At 48.6% G+C, this 14,622-nt stretch overlaps 1 protein-coding gene across 3 annotated transcripts in view; it reads left to right on the top strand.

Moving 5' to 3' along the window:
* Nucleotides 1-14,497, top strand: part of PYROXD2 (pyridine nucleotide-disulphide oxidoreductase domain 2) — a 28,270-nt gene extending 13,773 nt beyond the window's left edge. For 2 of the 3 annotated variants that reach the window (XM_083615231.1, XM_083615232.1), the window contains 6 exons: nucleotides 6,392-6,464; nucleotides 8,517-8,673; nucleotides 10,238-10,392; nucleotides 10,881-10,987; nucleotides 11,244-11,364; nucleotides 12,504-14,497. In XM_083615231.1, coding sequence (XP_083471357.1) covers nucleotides 6,392-6,464; nucleotides 8,517-8,673; nucleotides 10,238-10,392; nucleotides 10,881-10,987; nucleotides 11,244-11,364; nucleotides 12,504-12,574 — 684 coding nt within the window. In that variant the 3' untranslated portion in view covers nucleotides 12,575-14,497. Of the gene's footprint in view, nucleotides 1-6,391; nucleotides 6,465-8,516; nucleotides 8,674-9,976; nucleotides 10,393-10,880; nucleotides 10,988-11,243; nucleotides 11,365-12,503 lie in introns of all 3 variants that reach the window. The other variant, XR_014548571.1, reaches the window with a different exon arrangement.
* The last annotated feature ends 125 nt before the right edge of the window (nucleotides 14,498-14,622 follow it).

Consider the following 14,622-nt stretch of genomic DNA (forward strand, 5'->3'; position numbering starts at 1 on the left):
AGGTATTGTTGAAGGATACCGTTTGCCCTCTCCGCCTGCCCATTGGTCTCAGGGTGCCTGGCAGTCGAAAAGTTGACCTCTACGTGCAACAAGCTCATAAGCTTCCTCCAGAATCTGGACGTGAACTGTTTCCCTCTGTCGGAAACCAGCCTCAAGGGGGCGCCATGCAGCCTAAAAATATGTTCTACAAACAATTTTGCTGTCTCTTCCGCCGTGACTGCATGTGAGCAAGCTACGAAGTGACCCATCTTAGTTAACTGGTCTACTACGACTAGTATGGCGGTTTTCCCCTGGGATTTGGGCAGATCAGTCATAAAATCTATCGACACCGCCTCCCACGGTCGTTCTGGTGTGGGTAACGGTTCTAATAACCCCGCTGGTGCCCGCCTTTCTCCTTTGGCTCTCTGGCATTGGTCACACCTTCTCACATACTCCCGTACATCCTCCCTCACCTTGGGCCACCAAAACTCCCTGGTCACCAACCACATGGTCTTATGTTGCCCAAAATGCCCTGCTGTGGGATTGTCGTGCAGCTGTTTGAGTACTCTCCCCCTCAATTCCCCTTCGGGTATATATAGCGCCCCTTTGTAATACAATGCCCCGTTTCTTTCTTCAAAACCTCCGGGGTCTTCTCCCTCTCTCCTTAAACCTCTGAGCTTCTCCTGGGCGTACTCATCATTTACCGTTCCCTCTACCAGTTCTCTTTGCCCCACCCAGGCCGCACCACACACCCAGTGGTCCTCTGGGATAATATGTCTCTCTTCTGGCGCTCCCTCCCCCTCCAAATATTCAGGTTTGCGAGAGAGAGCGTCCGCTCTGATGTTTTCTGGACCTGGCACATAGCAGATTTCAAAATGGAATTTGGAGAACTCCTGGGCCCATCTCACTTGTCGTTGGTTGAGCACTCGTGCCGTTCTCCAATACTCCAAATTCTTGTGGTCCGTACACACTTGCACCTTATGCTGTGCGCCAATTAGTAAGTGTCTCCATCTCCGGAACGCTTCGTGAATGGCGAGTAGTTCTCGGTCATATACCGTGTAATTCCTCTCGGATTTGTTCAGCTTACGCGAAAAGAAGGCACACGGTCTCCATTCCGACTTATTGCTCCCTGGCTGAAGCAGCACCGCCCCCACCGCCCGGTCTGAGGCATCAGTTTCCACTCTCATGGGTTTTTGTAAATCCACATGCAGGAGCTGTTCTTCCGAAGCGAATGCCTTTTTCAATTCCTCAAAAGCGTGCTCCGCCTCCGCCGTCCAAACGAATTTCTTCTTGCTGCTTAGACAGTCCGTGATGGGAGCCGTTAAGTGGGCAAAGTTCTTGATGAATTTACGGTAAAAGTTCCCAAACCCTAAGAACCTTTGCACATCTTTTTTCGTTTTCGGTGTCTTCCATTCCAGCACCGCCTGTACCTTGCCTGGATCCATGGCTAATCCCTTGTCTGATAAGCGGTACCCCAGGAATTCCACCTCCTTGGCGTGGAACTGACACTTCTCCAATTTCACCCACAACTGGTTTGCTTGCAGCTGGCTCAGCACTTCCCTGACATCCTTTACATGCTGCTCCTCATTCTCTGAATATATCAGCACGTCATCGAGGAAGGCCACGCAATTCTTGTAGAGCAAAGGTCCCAGTACATGGTTCATGAGCGATTGAAAACAGGCGGAGCCTGCTTGTAATCCAAAGGGCATAACGAGATATTCGAAAGCCCCTAGGGGGGTGAACATCGTTGTCTTCCATTCATCCCCCTTCTTTATTCGTATCAGGTTGTACGCTCCTCTCAGGTCCAGTTTCGTGAATATCTTTCCCTTCCTCACCCTGGTCAAAATGTCATCAATCCTGGGCATGGGGAAAGTCACTGGTTCTGACACGGCATTTAGCCGCCGGTAGTCCACGATCAATCTCGGTTTATCCGTGTTTTTTTTGTCCACAAAAAACACTGGGCTGCCCCCCACCGCTCTGGACTCTCTGATGAAACCTCTCTTCAGGTTTTTGTCAATAAACTCCCTCAACTCCTGCATTTCCCTGTCTGACATGGCGTACAGCTTGCCCACGGGGAGCTGGGCCCCAGGGACCAGGTTAATTTGGCAGTCAAAGTCTCTATGCGGTGGTAGTTTATCTGCTTCCCTTTCGCTGAAGACCTTGCTCAGGTCAGCGTATTGTTTGGGCACCTTCCCTTTGTCCGCCACTTCCATCCCTGCAAGGGAGGCTTTTGCCCCTTCTGGCACCTTTCCCTCTTTGCAGTGTTCCAGGCAATGTGCTGACCCAAAGGAGACCACTCTCTGATGCCAGCCCACTAGCGGGTCATGCAACGCTAGCCAGCTCATTCCCAAAATGACTGCCGCCCCTCCCAGGGTGGCTACATTGAACGCTATCCTTTCAGTGTGCCTTGCCACCCTCATAACCATTGGGACGGTCTGTAGGCTAACTTCTCCCCCCAACAGCTCCCTCCCATCGATCGTGGTGACCTGCAGGGGGTTGCTTAAAGGGAGTGTCTGTATCTGGTGTTCAGCTGCAAACTCCTTGCTCATAAAATTACAGGAGCTGCCTGAGTCCAACAGCGCCTTGGTCTTTAGTGGGTATCCGTTTGCCAGCTCTAGCAGCACCTCTATTACTAGAGCTGGTCTTGGAGGTTCCGGAGTGGGCACTTTTACTGCTCCTTGGCCTGTCTGCAGTGCCCTGACAGTGGCAGACAGGCGTTGGCTTTTACTGGCTCCTGGACTTCCTCCTCCTTCCCCCCAACAGCTCCCGCCACCCCTTGCCATTCCTTTCTTCGCGGGCAGACTCTGGCAAAGTGACCTGGCTGCTGGCAGAGGTAACATTTCTTGGCGCTCTTTCCCTCCTTCTTCCTCCCTTCACTGGGATTTGAAACTGCGCGCGCGCGCGCTGTTCCAACTTCCATCGGCTCTCCGGGCGGGAAACTGGGTTCTGGAATCTCTGGAATGCGGAAATCCCTCCAACGCTCTCCTTTCCCCTCCCGCTTCTCCAAGGCTCTTGCCTCCTGGCGCGCTCCAATGGTCAGCGCTGATTTGGTCAGCTGGTCCATAGACTCCGCCCTGGGCGCCCGGGAAAGTTCGTCTTTCACCGCCGAAGAAAGCCCCTCTTCAAAGAGCATTTGAATGGGTTCCGCCGATAGGTCCCACCCCAATTTATGTATCAACATTGTAAACTCAGTCCAGTACTCACGAACCGATCGGCTCCCCTGTTTGCAAGCCATCAATTGTCTGCGCACCAGTCCCTGTTCAATCTCGCTGGAAAACATCAAATCCATGGCGCGAAAAAACTTCCTCGCGTTCTTCAGCATGTCACTATTCCCTGCCATCAGGGGCTGGACCCAGTCTCTCACCCCCCCTTCGAGATGGCCAATCACAAACGCCACTCGCGATGCCTCATCGGGAAAGTCGTTAAACTGCAGTTCGAGAGCATACTGCATCTCTGTCCTAAAGGCTTGGTAGTTCCTGGGGTCCCCCCCAAACTTCTGCACCATTCCTGGCATCTTTCTTGCTAGTGTAGCGCCTTTTGCCTTTTCTGCATCCTGCGCCCTCCTTTCTTCTAGCCTCGCCGTTTGCATTGCTAGCTGGAGTTCCAAAACTCTGTACCTTTCTTCCAGAGTTGGACCTTCTCCAGCTCCTGCTGCTCCTCCGGCTCCGGCTGGGTTGCTCATGATGCCTCTCTGCACAAGCTGCTTTCAGGGACTGTCCGATTGCTGTGATGGGATGGTGAGCTGCTTGTGCGTAAAATCCTGATCCCTCAGAGTTTGGCTAAGTTCCCAAACCTCTGTCTGTGATGGAGCTCCTTAAGCATGGCTCCATCAATCGCTCGTTGAATCGGACAGTGGGCGTTTACGGAACTTCTTCCAGCATAAAAGCTCCTTAACGGAAACGCGTCTTCTGGACTCTCGGCGTGACAGTTTCCGCCGAGGAGTGGGTGTCCCTACGGGAGGTCCTGAAACCTCTCCACTGTTCTCGCTTGAAGTATCTCTGAGCCCTCCCTCCGACTCACTTTCCCTTGTAACTCCACTTCTCCCCCTGCTGGTCCCCTCCTCCGCTGAGTGGTCTCTCTCACCCTCCATGAGCCCTTTCACCTCCTTCGTCTCAGATGACAGTTCCCTGACAATATGGTTTTTAAATGCTTTATGTGCTTTAACCTTGTCGTACCACAAATATGCATGCCACCCAAAAACGTTATTAAAACCTTCTAGATCCAAAATGTCTGTGTTCTCAAGAAGCAGCCATTCTTTCAACCAGCAGAATGCTGCTGATTCATAATAAAGTTTAAGGTCTGGCAGGGCAAATCCACCTCTTTCCTTTGCATCAGTTAGTATTCTAAATTTTATTCTGGGCTTCTTGCCCTGCCAGACAAATATAGAAATGTCTCTCTGCCACTTCTTGAAACAGTCCATTTTGTCCAAAATTTGCAATGATTGAAACAAAAATAACATTCTTGGCAATACATTCATCTTTATAACAGCAATTCGACCCAACAAGGAAAGCTTCAAATTTGACCATATTTCTAAGTCCTTTTTCACTTCTGACCAACATTTCTCATAGTTGTCTTTAAATAAGTTTAAGTTCTTAGCAGTCATATTAACCCCCAGGTATTTTACTTTCTTGACCAGTGTTAGACCTGTCTCCTTCTGAAACCTCTCTTTCTCAATGGGTGTTAAATTTTTCTCAAGAACTTTAGTTTTTAACTTGTTCAACTTGAATCCTGCCACATGACCAAATTCTTGAATCAGTTCTAATACTCTTTTAGTACTAGATTCTGGCTCCTGTAACGTCAATACTAAGTCATCTGCAAAAACTTTCAGTTTGTATTGTTTGGCTCCGACCTGTATACCTTTAATCAGACGGTCCCTTCTAATCATATTTAGCAAAACCTCCAGGACCGAAATAAAAAGCAATGGGGAAATTGGGCAGCCTTGTCGTGTACCTTTCTCTATCTTGAATTCCTCTGTCACCACATTATTAACTATTAGTTTAGCCTTTTGTTCTGAGTAAATTGCACTTATACCATTTTCAAACCCTTGACCAACCCCCATCCCCTGAAGATTTTTCTTCATAAAACTCCAAGAAATATTATCAAAGGCTTTCTCCGCATCTACAAAGATTAAAACTGCTTTAGTATTAATGTTCACTTGCAACTTCTCCAAAATGTTAATTATATTCCTCGTGTTGTCAGACAAGTGTCTACCCAAACAGTGTGCTTCTGGATTCTCCTATTCTTCCATAATATCAATGAACTATGTGTTTTCAGTAGAGCTGGGAAACCCTCTCAAATTTAATGTTTAATCTAATATTGGACCACTTTGAGCCACCCTACCTTAAAAACACTTCAGGGCTCTCTGGTCTGCTGTGTTTGGGGTGGGGGGAGGTACTGTCTGGGAGTGCTGCCTTCATAGGTAGATTATTATTATTAGCTTTTAATGTTTGATGTTTTGGTGTCTTCCTTTATACTTCATTGGAAGCCGCCCATAGTGGCTGGGGCAACCCAGTCAGATGGGTAGGGTACAAGAAATGTATTATTATTATCGGTGGACTTGTAAAAGAGTAAAAGAGGATTGGAAAATAATAAATAATGAATTGAAAAAAAATGTTCAAAAGTACTTTTCAAAAAAAAACAACAACAACCCAGTATCTTTTCTGTTGGGGATAATTCAGACTGAAATTCCCAGGTGTCAAAAAAAGTTATTTATGTATGCCACTACTGCAGCCCATGTTTTGTTAGCCCCAAAATGGAAAACGAGCAAGGTCCCAACTTAAATTGACTGAATATGTGCAGCTTGCAGACTTAACATATGGAATAGGAGAACAAGAATAATATACATTTAGAGAAGATTGGAAAATGTTTGTTGAATATATGGAAAATAACTGTGCACAGCTGAAAACGCTGGCAGCATTAAGATAAATTCAACAGTGTAGATAAGTTTTGATGGATGTAGTAATGGAATTCTGAATGGTATAGTTTTTGTAAAATATGCAGGGATTTATGATATGCAAAATGAACCATGGAAAGAGAAAAAGGGAAGTCACTGATATTGTAAGGATGTAAAAATCAGTACTTTAGTACTTTAAATTGTAAAACAGAAAATTTAATAAAAAATTTATATAATGTGTGTGTGAAATGTTGAAATATATTATTTATTGTTGTTATTATTATTAGCATTAGCATTGGAATCAGAGGCAATGAACTGGCTGCCCAGGATGCTAGGACAGCAACACTCCTTTGGTGGACTGATGGCCAGCTGTTAAAGTGTGTGTGTGTGTGTGTGTGTGTGTGAGAGAGAGAGAGAGAGAGAGAGAGAGAGAGAGAGAGAGAAGTTCAACCTCCAGTTTTCTTCCAGATACCAAACTATATCCCAGGAGCTCATTCTGTGTCTGGCTCTTCTCTCTAGGAGCAGCTGCCCCCAGAATTTGTCCAGAGAATCTCCCAGTTTGACTCACGCTCTCCAGTCACCAAGATCAATGGTGAGTATTGCATGGAGGCAAAATGGGCCAGATGCTTACATGCAAAGGTTCTGAACTTCCACAGTCCTGCAAACAGCAGGCAAGAGAAGAGTTACCCTGTGGATGAAGAACGTGAGCATTTACACGTGGAAGAGAGCCGAAGTCTTTCAATGTCTTGCCCAAGGGCAGTAGATGCAAACGTGGACCTTGTGATCAAGTGAGGCCAGCAGCACCATGTGTGGCCAGCAGAGGGAGCAGTAACACTACTAATGGGTGGTTTTTCAAGAAGGTTTCAAGGAGCAGGTTCATTCATTTGTATGCCTCTCCCCCCCCCCAAATCATGTTCAAAGCGGATAATAACAAAGAAAACAGGAATGCATTTCAAGCAAACACTACAAAAACAATTTCATCACAACAGCAAAACAATAGCAAATGTAATATCATTTTTTTAAAAATGTGTTTCGATACAATAAATATAACAAGATTGCTTAAACAACATGCAGCATTCAATAGCAAACATAACAAGGGGGCATCAGTTTCACCTTAGTCCTAGAAACACCCCTTTCCCTGACGTTGCTCAGGGTCCCCCCCCCCCCCGGCAGCACTCACAAGGCTTCCAAGGGCAAGAAGGGGGGGTGGCGGCTGGAAACATAATGATGTGGTTGATGTCTTCCCAATAAAATGCCCAGGCCAGCTGCTGGGAGAATAGAGGGAAGAACTGGGGAAGCAAGATTCCAGGGCTCCTATTTTCTCTTTCGTAAGAGCCCTGGCTTCACCCTGCTCTCCCCTCCCCATGAATATTTATGCAGCTTTCTCCTAAAACCTCTTAATAATCAAAGAAGTGGTTGGTAGCCATTTTTCCTTCCCTGCCCCCTCCCCTGCTGTTTCCTTGCTGATAGTGTGTTGGTGGCAGAGGGACATGTATCCAGCCAGGACGGAGGGACTGGATGCTCCCCTTCTCACAGATGACTGGCCTGCCTGCTCTTTCCTGAAGACGCTGCTAATAAATCCAAATACCACTTGGCTATAAAATAACAATGAGTTCATGCAGCTGCACCCGGACGCACTCTAATAAATTAGGTGCAATGTGCTAAAAAGTGCACCTCCCTCTTGCACCAAAAGGCAAGCCACTCTGACACCACAGAGGGTGTTTGTGCTTTATTTGGAAATGGGGACATTGCTTTTAGAACTTGGAAGCAGGTCCACCACACAAATGTGCATGGATGCAGAGCAGGGGTGGGGAATCGCATGCCCTGAAGGCCTTCTATCAAGTGTCCTTGGGACTCTTCCCAGAATGCACCCTCAGCCTTACTTTACATCCTTCTTGTTTTTGCCCAGCTGGAATGAAGATAATGAGTGGCTGGGGTCTCACTGGCACTGCACCTCGCAGAGTCCCAGGTGGCCTGAAAGCAAAGTAATAATAATTTATTATTTATACCCCACCCATCTGGCTGGGTTTCCCCAGCCACTCTGGGCAGCTCCCAACAGAATATTAAAAACACGATAAAAGATCAAACAATAAAAACTTCCCTAAACAGGGCTGCTTTCAGATGTCTTCTAAAAGTCAGATAGTTGTTTATTTCCTTGACATCGGATGGGAGGGCGTTCCACAGGGCGGGGGCCACTACTGAGAATTCTTGCTGTGAGGGAACCCCCAGAAGGCCCTCAGAGCTGGACCTCAGTGTCCGGGCTGAACGATGGGGGTGGAGACACTCCTTCAGGTATACTGGGCTAAGACCGTTTAGGGCTTTGAAGGTCAGCACCAACACTTTGAATTGTGCTTGGAAACGTCCTGGGAGCCAGTGTAGGTCTTTCAAGTCCAGCGTTATGTGGTCTTGGCGACCACTTTCAGTCACCAATCTGGCTGCCATATTCTGGATTAATTATAGCTTCCAGGTCACCTTCAAAGGTAGCCCCATGCAGAGCACATTACAGTAGTCCAAGTATTGAAGATGAGGGGGAAGAAGTGGGAGTTGTGGGGCTTAGCACAAAAGACTTGGTTCTTGGGCCCCCTTTGCCCCTCCCCTGACATCACCCCTGTCCAGCCTCACCCTCCGTTCCTTCTGTCCACAGTGGCTGTGGATCGGTTGCCTGATTTCCGAGCGGCCCCCAATGCCAGGGATGGCTGCCCCTTGCCACATCACCAGTGCTCCATCCACCTCAACTGTGAAGACATGCAGCTCTTGCACCAGGCCTTTGAGGACGCCTGCCAGGGGAGACCGTCAAGCAGGTATGGGTGGGAATGCTAATCCCCGCAAGGACTGACTGGCACAGGTGGGCAGGATGGGGAATCCTTTAGCTAAAATTGGCCCCAGCCTAGCCAAGGAACAAGAACAGCTAAGGGAAAGAGTGTGCTTAAAACTGAGTTACAAGGGGCTCTTGTCTCGTGTCAAACAGCTGTGAGTGGACCTTGGTTGCTGCTTTCTTGCATCTGTAAAGCCCTGCCAGGCAAGTCCCCTGAGTGACCCAGGGCCTCATGTCCTGTTTCCTAACACTGCGCTTGTTTGCGAATCAGAAGAGCCCAGATTTGTCTCCCTCGTTGTTGCCAAAGCCCAAGCGGAGATCAGCTGTAAGAAGGGAGAGAAAATGTAAAAATTGCAGAGGAGAGCTGACCGCTGCAGAAACCCACATTGCTCACAGCAGCCTCTTTTTGGCATAGTTCCTAGTCTCAAGACCTTACCATGATACGATCCTGCTCTAATGAGATAAAACTCCTCTTCTCGAAAAACAAATGGATATTGTCAAGTTCTTCTCCAGCATATTTATAATCCTGTGTGTGCTTTGGGAAGCACTGTTTCCTACACACACAATTAGCTGTTTTAGACGCTGGAGTGTCTGCCAGCCATCTGCCCCAGGGACGAGTGCAGGGCAGACACTTTCATTTAGATGCACCTCCTGCACCGCCGGCTTTTGGCAACCGTTCTGCTCTGCCTTCCATTGCAAACTCCCTGAAACAGCAAAAGGCTCTGCTAGGTGTCTGCACCACCACCCTGTGTCGCTCTGGTTATTATCATTTGTTCAGCCCTTTAAGAGCAGAATATAAATTACATTCCCTCTTGCAGTTCACCTTGGAGTTCAACCTCTTATAGAGTCCATTGTACAGAAAACAAATAAACATGCATGCATGCTAAGTTCCACTGAGCTTAATTTTACTGACTCCTAGACATATGTGCATAGAATTGCATCCTTGGGCTTTAAGCATCGTGTTCTTAACAACATGTTAGATTAAGCTGGAAAATGGAAAGCTGCATCTTTCAGATTCAACACTCTCAAGCCCTGGGCCACATCTGTCACAAATACAGTACATGATTCCCTCCTCAATGTTTACTGTATTAGTTTATGGGAATAACCGTTGCTCAAAAACTTTTTTTATTTTTGCAAGATCAGCACCAAGCAAGTAGGAAGTATGCAGCATTGTCCTGCATTGTTATCACTCTGCAAACTACGGGTCTATTCAATGAGTTATTTCTAGGCTTGTGGCCATCTTCTCTTCTAAATATGTGTCCCCCTTACATCCCCTTCTACTGCAACAGTGATGGTGGCCCTCCAGAAATTGCTGGACTCCAACTCCCATCATCTCCAGCCAGCATGGCCATTAGTCAGGGTTGGTGGGAGAGTCCAGCAACATCCACAACATCCAACCCTGCATTTTGCGATACCTGCAGGTCTACAGCCAGAGTAGAGTCACTTTGCTGGTGCTAGATGGAAAGTTCAGTAGGGCTGAAGCAGCTGCACTGAGGTTCTTCTGGACTTGACCCCAAGGGTTCCTGCTTGGCCTCTCTCTGCTGTTCCAGGCCCATGATTGAACTGTGCATCCCGTCTGCCCTGGACCCCACACTGGCTTCGCCGGGCTGCCACGTGGTCTCTCTCTTCACTCAGTACACCCCCTACACACTGGCCGGAGGGAAGCAATGGGACGACCGTGAGCGTGAGGACTATGCTGACCAAGGTACAGCCATTGCATGGAGGACTGGCAGGAGCAATGGTGGTTTTGTGCTGCCTCTCGAGAAAGGGGAGAATTTTCCATTCTTGGGAAGGCTTACCACCACCCCAAACCTTATTCCATTGGGCCATGTCTCCCATTTGCACACTCTTCTACCCTATGGTTCGCACCCCTTCTCTTTGGGGAGAGAACCCTCCTGCTTAAAACTGTGTAGCACAATCTTCTCTGGGTCTAGATGTTGCCTACTGGTCTTCCATGAGTCTCAGGGGTGGCTGGAAACCAATGCCCAGGGTCAGCTGAGAAGGGATTTCTCCATGGTGCCTAAGTGTGATTGTCTAGTCTTAGTGACTCTTGGGTGCTGAAATTCCAGTTGAATCCCTGTCAGAAAACCAGGTGTTTTTTTGGGGGGTGGGGGTGGATCCTGGGTGACTAATACTTAGCCTTCCTTGAGGCAACTCTCAGTCTTTCCCATGTGGCATCTCTTCCCCTTGTAGTCTTTGATTGTGTTGAAGCCTACGCCCCTGGGTTCAAGGCCTCTGTCGTCGGCAGGGATATCCTGACGCCTCCAGACCTTGAGCGGATCTTTGGCCTACCTGGTGGGGTATGTATTGGCTGAGAATCTCTGCCCATAGACTCTCCTGCCCAGCTTTGCCTTTCCATGCCCTTCCAGGGCAACCTCCCCAAACTGACTGATACGGCTTAGATGTTGCAGATGAGTTTTAACACCCACACAGACTTCTGCCCCAGCTGCCTCCCATCTCCCAGCCTCCACTTCTTGCCTCCCTTTGTACTGGGAAGTAGAGACAGGGCGCTGCTGCTTCCCAGCTACCTTGTCTGATGCTGCCTCTGGTTTTCAGAACATATTCCATGGAGCGATGTCTCTGGACCAGCTGTATTTTGCCCGGCCAGTGCCTTCCTATTCCAGCTACCGATCTCCAGTGGAAGGCCTCTACCTCTGTGGAAGTGGCGCCCATCCTGGTACGTATCTGGTGGGGGCAGCGCAAGGCCAGACGAGGCGTGTCTGTGCTGCTGCAACAAGGAGGGAGAGAGCCTGGCCTCGGTGGGAAGGGGATGGCTAGAGAGGACCAGGGAGGAGGGTGGGGCGTCTGGTTGCGTTCATGGTCCACATTTTCCTAAAAGCCCACTGGATGCCGCATTGCTGTGGGGTGAGTTTCCTCTAAGGTGTCTCTAGAGCTGGGTCTCAGGCTGTGCCTCTGGGGAGAGGCGCAGAAGACCTTCTTTGCCCAAGGACAAGAGAGAGAGGGCACTCCATGGGTGCCCCACCCTGGAGTGGGTGGAAATGCTGGGGTTTTTTTTAATCTTAAAGATCCTGCCTGTGTATGTAAGCCTACTTGTTTAATTTTTCAATGTATTTCTTTACGTTTCAGTTTTGCCTTTTGCCCCGCCCACTTCAGCCTTTTGCCCCGCCCACTCTTGGAATGTGACCCTCCTCAGAAGGTTGGGCTCAAAGAGGTTTCCCACCCCTGCTGTAAAGGGCAGACATTTGTCTGTGCTAACCTTTTCCCCTGTTCTGCAAATCCCAGTGAAACCCCTCCTCTCCTCTCTTTTACTTCACCTCAAGGAGAAGGGGTTTTTCACTGTGACAGGAGAAAGGGTTAACACCACTGACCCTCTCCCTCATAGCTTCTATTTAAAACAAAGCAAGCAAAATTCAACATGTACATCAAATGCAAGCACACATTTTAAGCGCTGTGTCAGTGGCTTTGGCTTGGGTCTGCCTGGGATAGGTAGAGCTTTTGGTGTCCGGAAGGATAAATGGAGACATTCCCTGCCTTGTCTTCAGTCTCCTCCCTCCTGGCTAACGCTGGCTTGGGACTGGATTGTAAATCTTCTCTGTGGGGCATTCTTAGGTTGTTTGAATGCTTTCTTACGACACAGCTAAGAAGGGGAATGAAAGGAGGTGCTCTCCCTTCTCTGGGTTCTTGCTGTGAGGAATTTTAGTCCCCTCCCATTCCTGCCCTGCTAGGGGGTGAGTGAACTGGGTTCAAGGATTCCCAGTGGCAAATACCCACAAGAGTTCTACCATTTGGCTTGCTGGCTGTGGACCTGCTTAAGCTGCCCACCCTATTCTTGCAACATCTCCCTTTTCTTCCCAGGAGGAGGTGTCATGGGAGCAGCGGGGCGCAATGCGGCTAGAGTGGCTCTGGAGGATTTTAAGAAGCTGTGACCTCCCCAGTAGGACCCTTGAGCTGCCCTGGCTCAGGAAAAGGGATGGACAGGAAGCCACTCTGCTGCATTCTGTCTCTGGGCCCAGTGCTAGAGAGAGATCTCCGGTCTTTTGCCCTGGGCATTGCACAGCCATGGAGCAGGAGGTGGGCACTGCTCTTGCAGATAGATGGACACAAGTGTGCCACAAGCGTGTTTGCAAAATGTTCTTGCTACCATTACCGCTCCCAGCTTTATAACTCAGCTAATGTGCTCCTCCTGAATGCTCCTATTGTACCCGAGGCTGCAGTTTCTTGCAAAGGCTCTGGTTTCTGCTTCCTTCCTCCTTGGGCTGGTTGGGAGATTCATCCTGTGCTTTCTGCTACAGGAAAAGGGGCAAAGTTTAGAGACCTGGGTGGGGATGGCTCCTGAGTAGAGACTGGGTATTTTAGTAGAATAGGGACCCACTGGGTAAAAATGCCCAGCAGCAGCAGCAGCAGCAGCAGCAGCATTTCTTCTGAAAGCCCGTCTCTGCTGCCAGACTTAGGAAATAGGAGTCTGCCTTTCAGAGTCTGACCATTGGGTCCATCTAACTCAGGAGTGTCTGCACTGATTGGCTGTAGCTCTCCAGGGTTTCAGGCAGGGATGCTCTCCAAGCTGTACCTGGAGATGTCAGGGATTGAACCTGGGACCTTTTGCATGCAGGCAGATGCTCTGCCGCTGAGCTTACACCCCTTCCACCCCAACTTACAAGACAGCATCTTGGCTTCTGTTCCTTAATGCGCTAAAACACAGACATTCTGCAAACGTGGCTCCAAACACTGAACAAACTGCCCTGAGAAACAGCTTAAGATCTACACATCTCTGGAAGCTCAGTGTTTCATGCCACCCCAATCTCAGAGCGGTGCAGGATTCCAGAGTTTCCAGGGTTTGTGTTTCCTTTGGAAATGAGGCACAGCAGAGACTGTGGTGTCTTTATGATATATGGTTTATTTACACACATATACAACCTGAGCCTGCGATAGAGGGGTTCACAGCATCAACACCCCAAGAAGGTCTTGTTTTTCCTCATAGCCACAGCCTTGGCATCCAGCAGAAATCAATCATTGCTCTGCTTCTCTCCCTTTCCAGCTTGCTGCTTTGCTTCTAGTTCACATCACTCCAACTCTCTGCCCTCCACTCTACCTTTGTCCTTCTAAGTACCCACGAGTTGGGGGAGGGGCACCACCCACTTGCCATCTTGCACAGAACCCCTTTCCTTTGTTCCCCATAATGGCCCATTGCCCATGCTATTGCCTCAACAGGAAGCTAGTCTGGCTTATGTTGTAACACTTGCTGGGTCCAGGGGTTGGGAGTGTTCTAGCGTATAGCCTATTCCCCACTCCCAATTCATAACACAAGAAACAAGGCCAAGTTGTTACAGTGCTGCCTTAGCTAAGGGGCAAGGAGAGTCGGCTGCTGTTCGTGTCTGTTGACCTTGTGCTCCCTATCCAAAGCCGGACATGCCTGGCTGAGCCCCAGTCCAAAAGAGCCATATTTCTCACTAGCAAAGAACAGCTGCTTGCAAACACCTCTCTGCATTCGGACTGCAAATCCAGCTTAGGAAGTGGCCGGTAGCCAGCTGTCCTCTCTGGCAAGAGCCGCTGTTGGGTTTTGTGCCCAGGGCAGCCTGAGGATCCCACGAATCAGTTGCACTGGCTTTCATCCAGTTCCATCCCATTGAAATCAATGGGGATAAATCAGCTTAAATCTAAATACTCTGCTTTAATTGGCGGATGGAACCTAGCCAAAGTGTGTTGACACAATAAGGAAAAATCAATAGCTAACTTTCCTCCCTAGCTATGATGGATTGATTTCATGTGAAGAAATGATTGTAAAATCATTGCCAACGGTACACTTAGAAAATATATGTCCAAAGATTAAAGAGTTTTTAAAAGACTGAGAACCCAATCTTCCTTTGTAATAATCTTTCTCACTTTTTTGGGGGGGGGGGAATGGGGGAACTCTGCCACTGACCCCTGGGATGAGAAAGGCAGCCAAAATGCAACAGCTTTGCCGGTGAGGTTGCCA

This window comes from Podarcis filfolensis (genome assembly GCF_964270895.1).
Source record: "Podarcis filfolensis genome assembly, chromosome: 5".
Lineage (NCBI taxonomy): Eukaryota > Metazoa > Chordata > Lepidosauria > Squamata > Lacertidae > Podarcis > Podarcis filfolensis.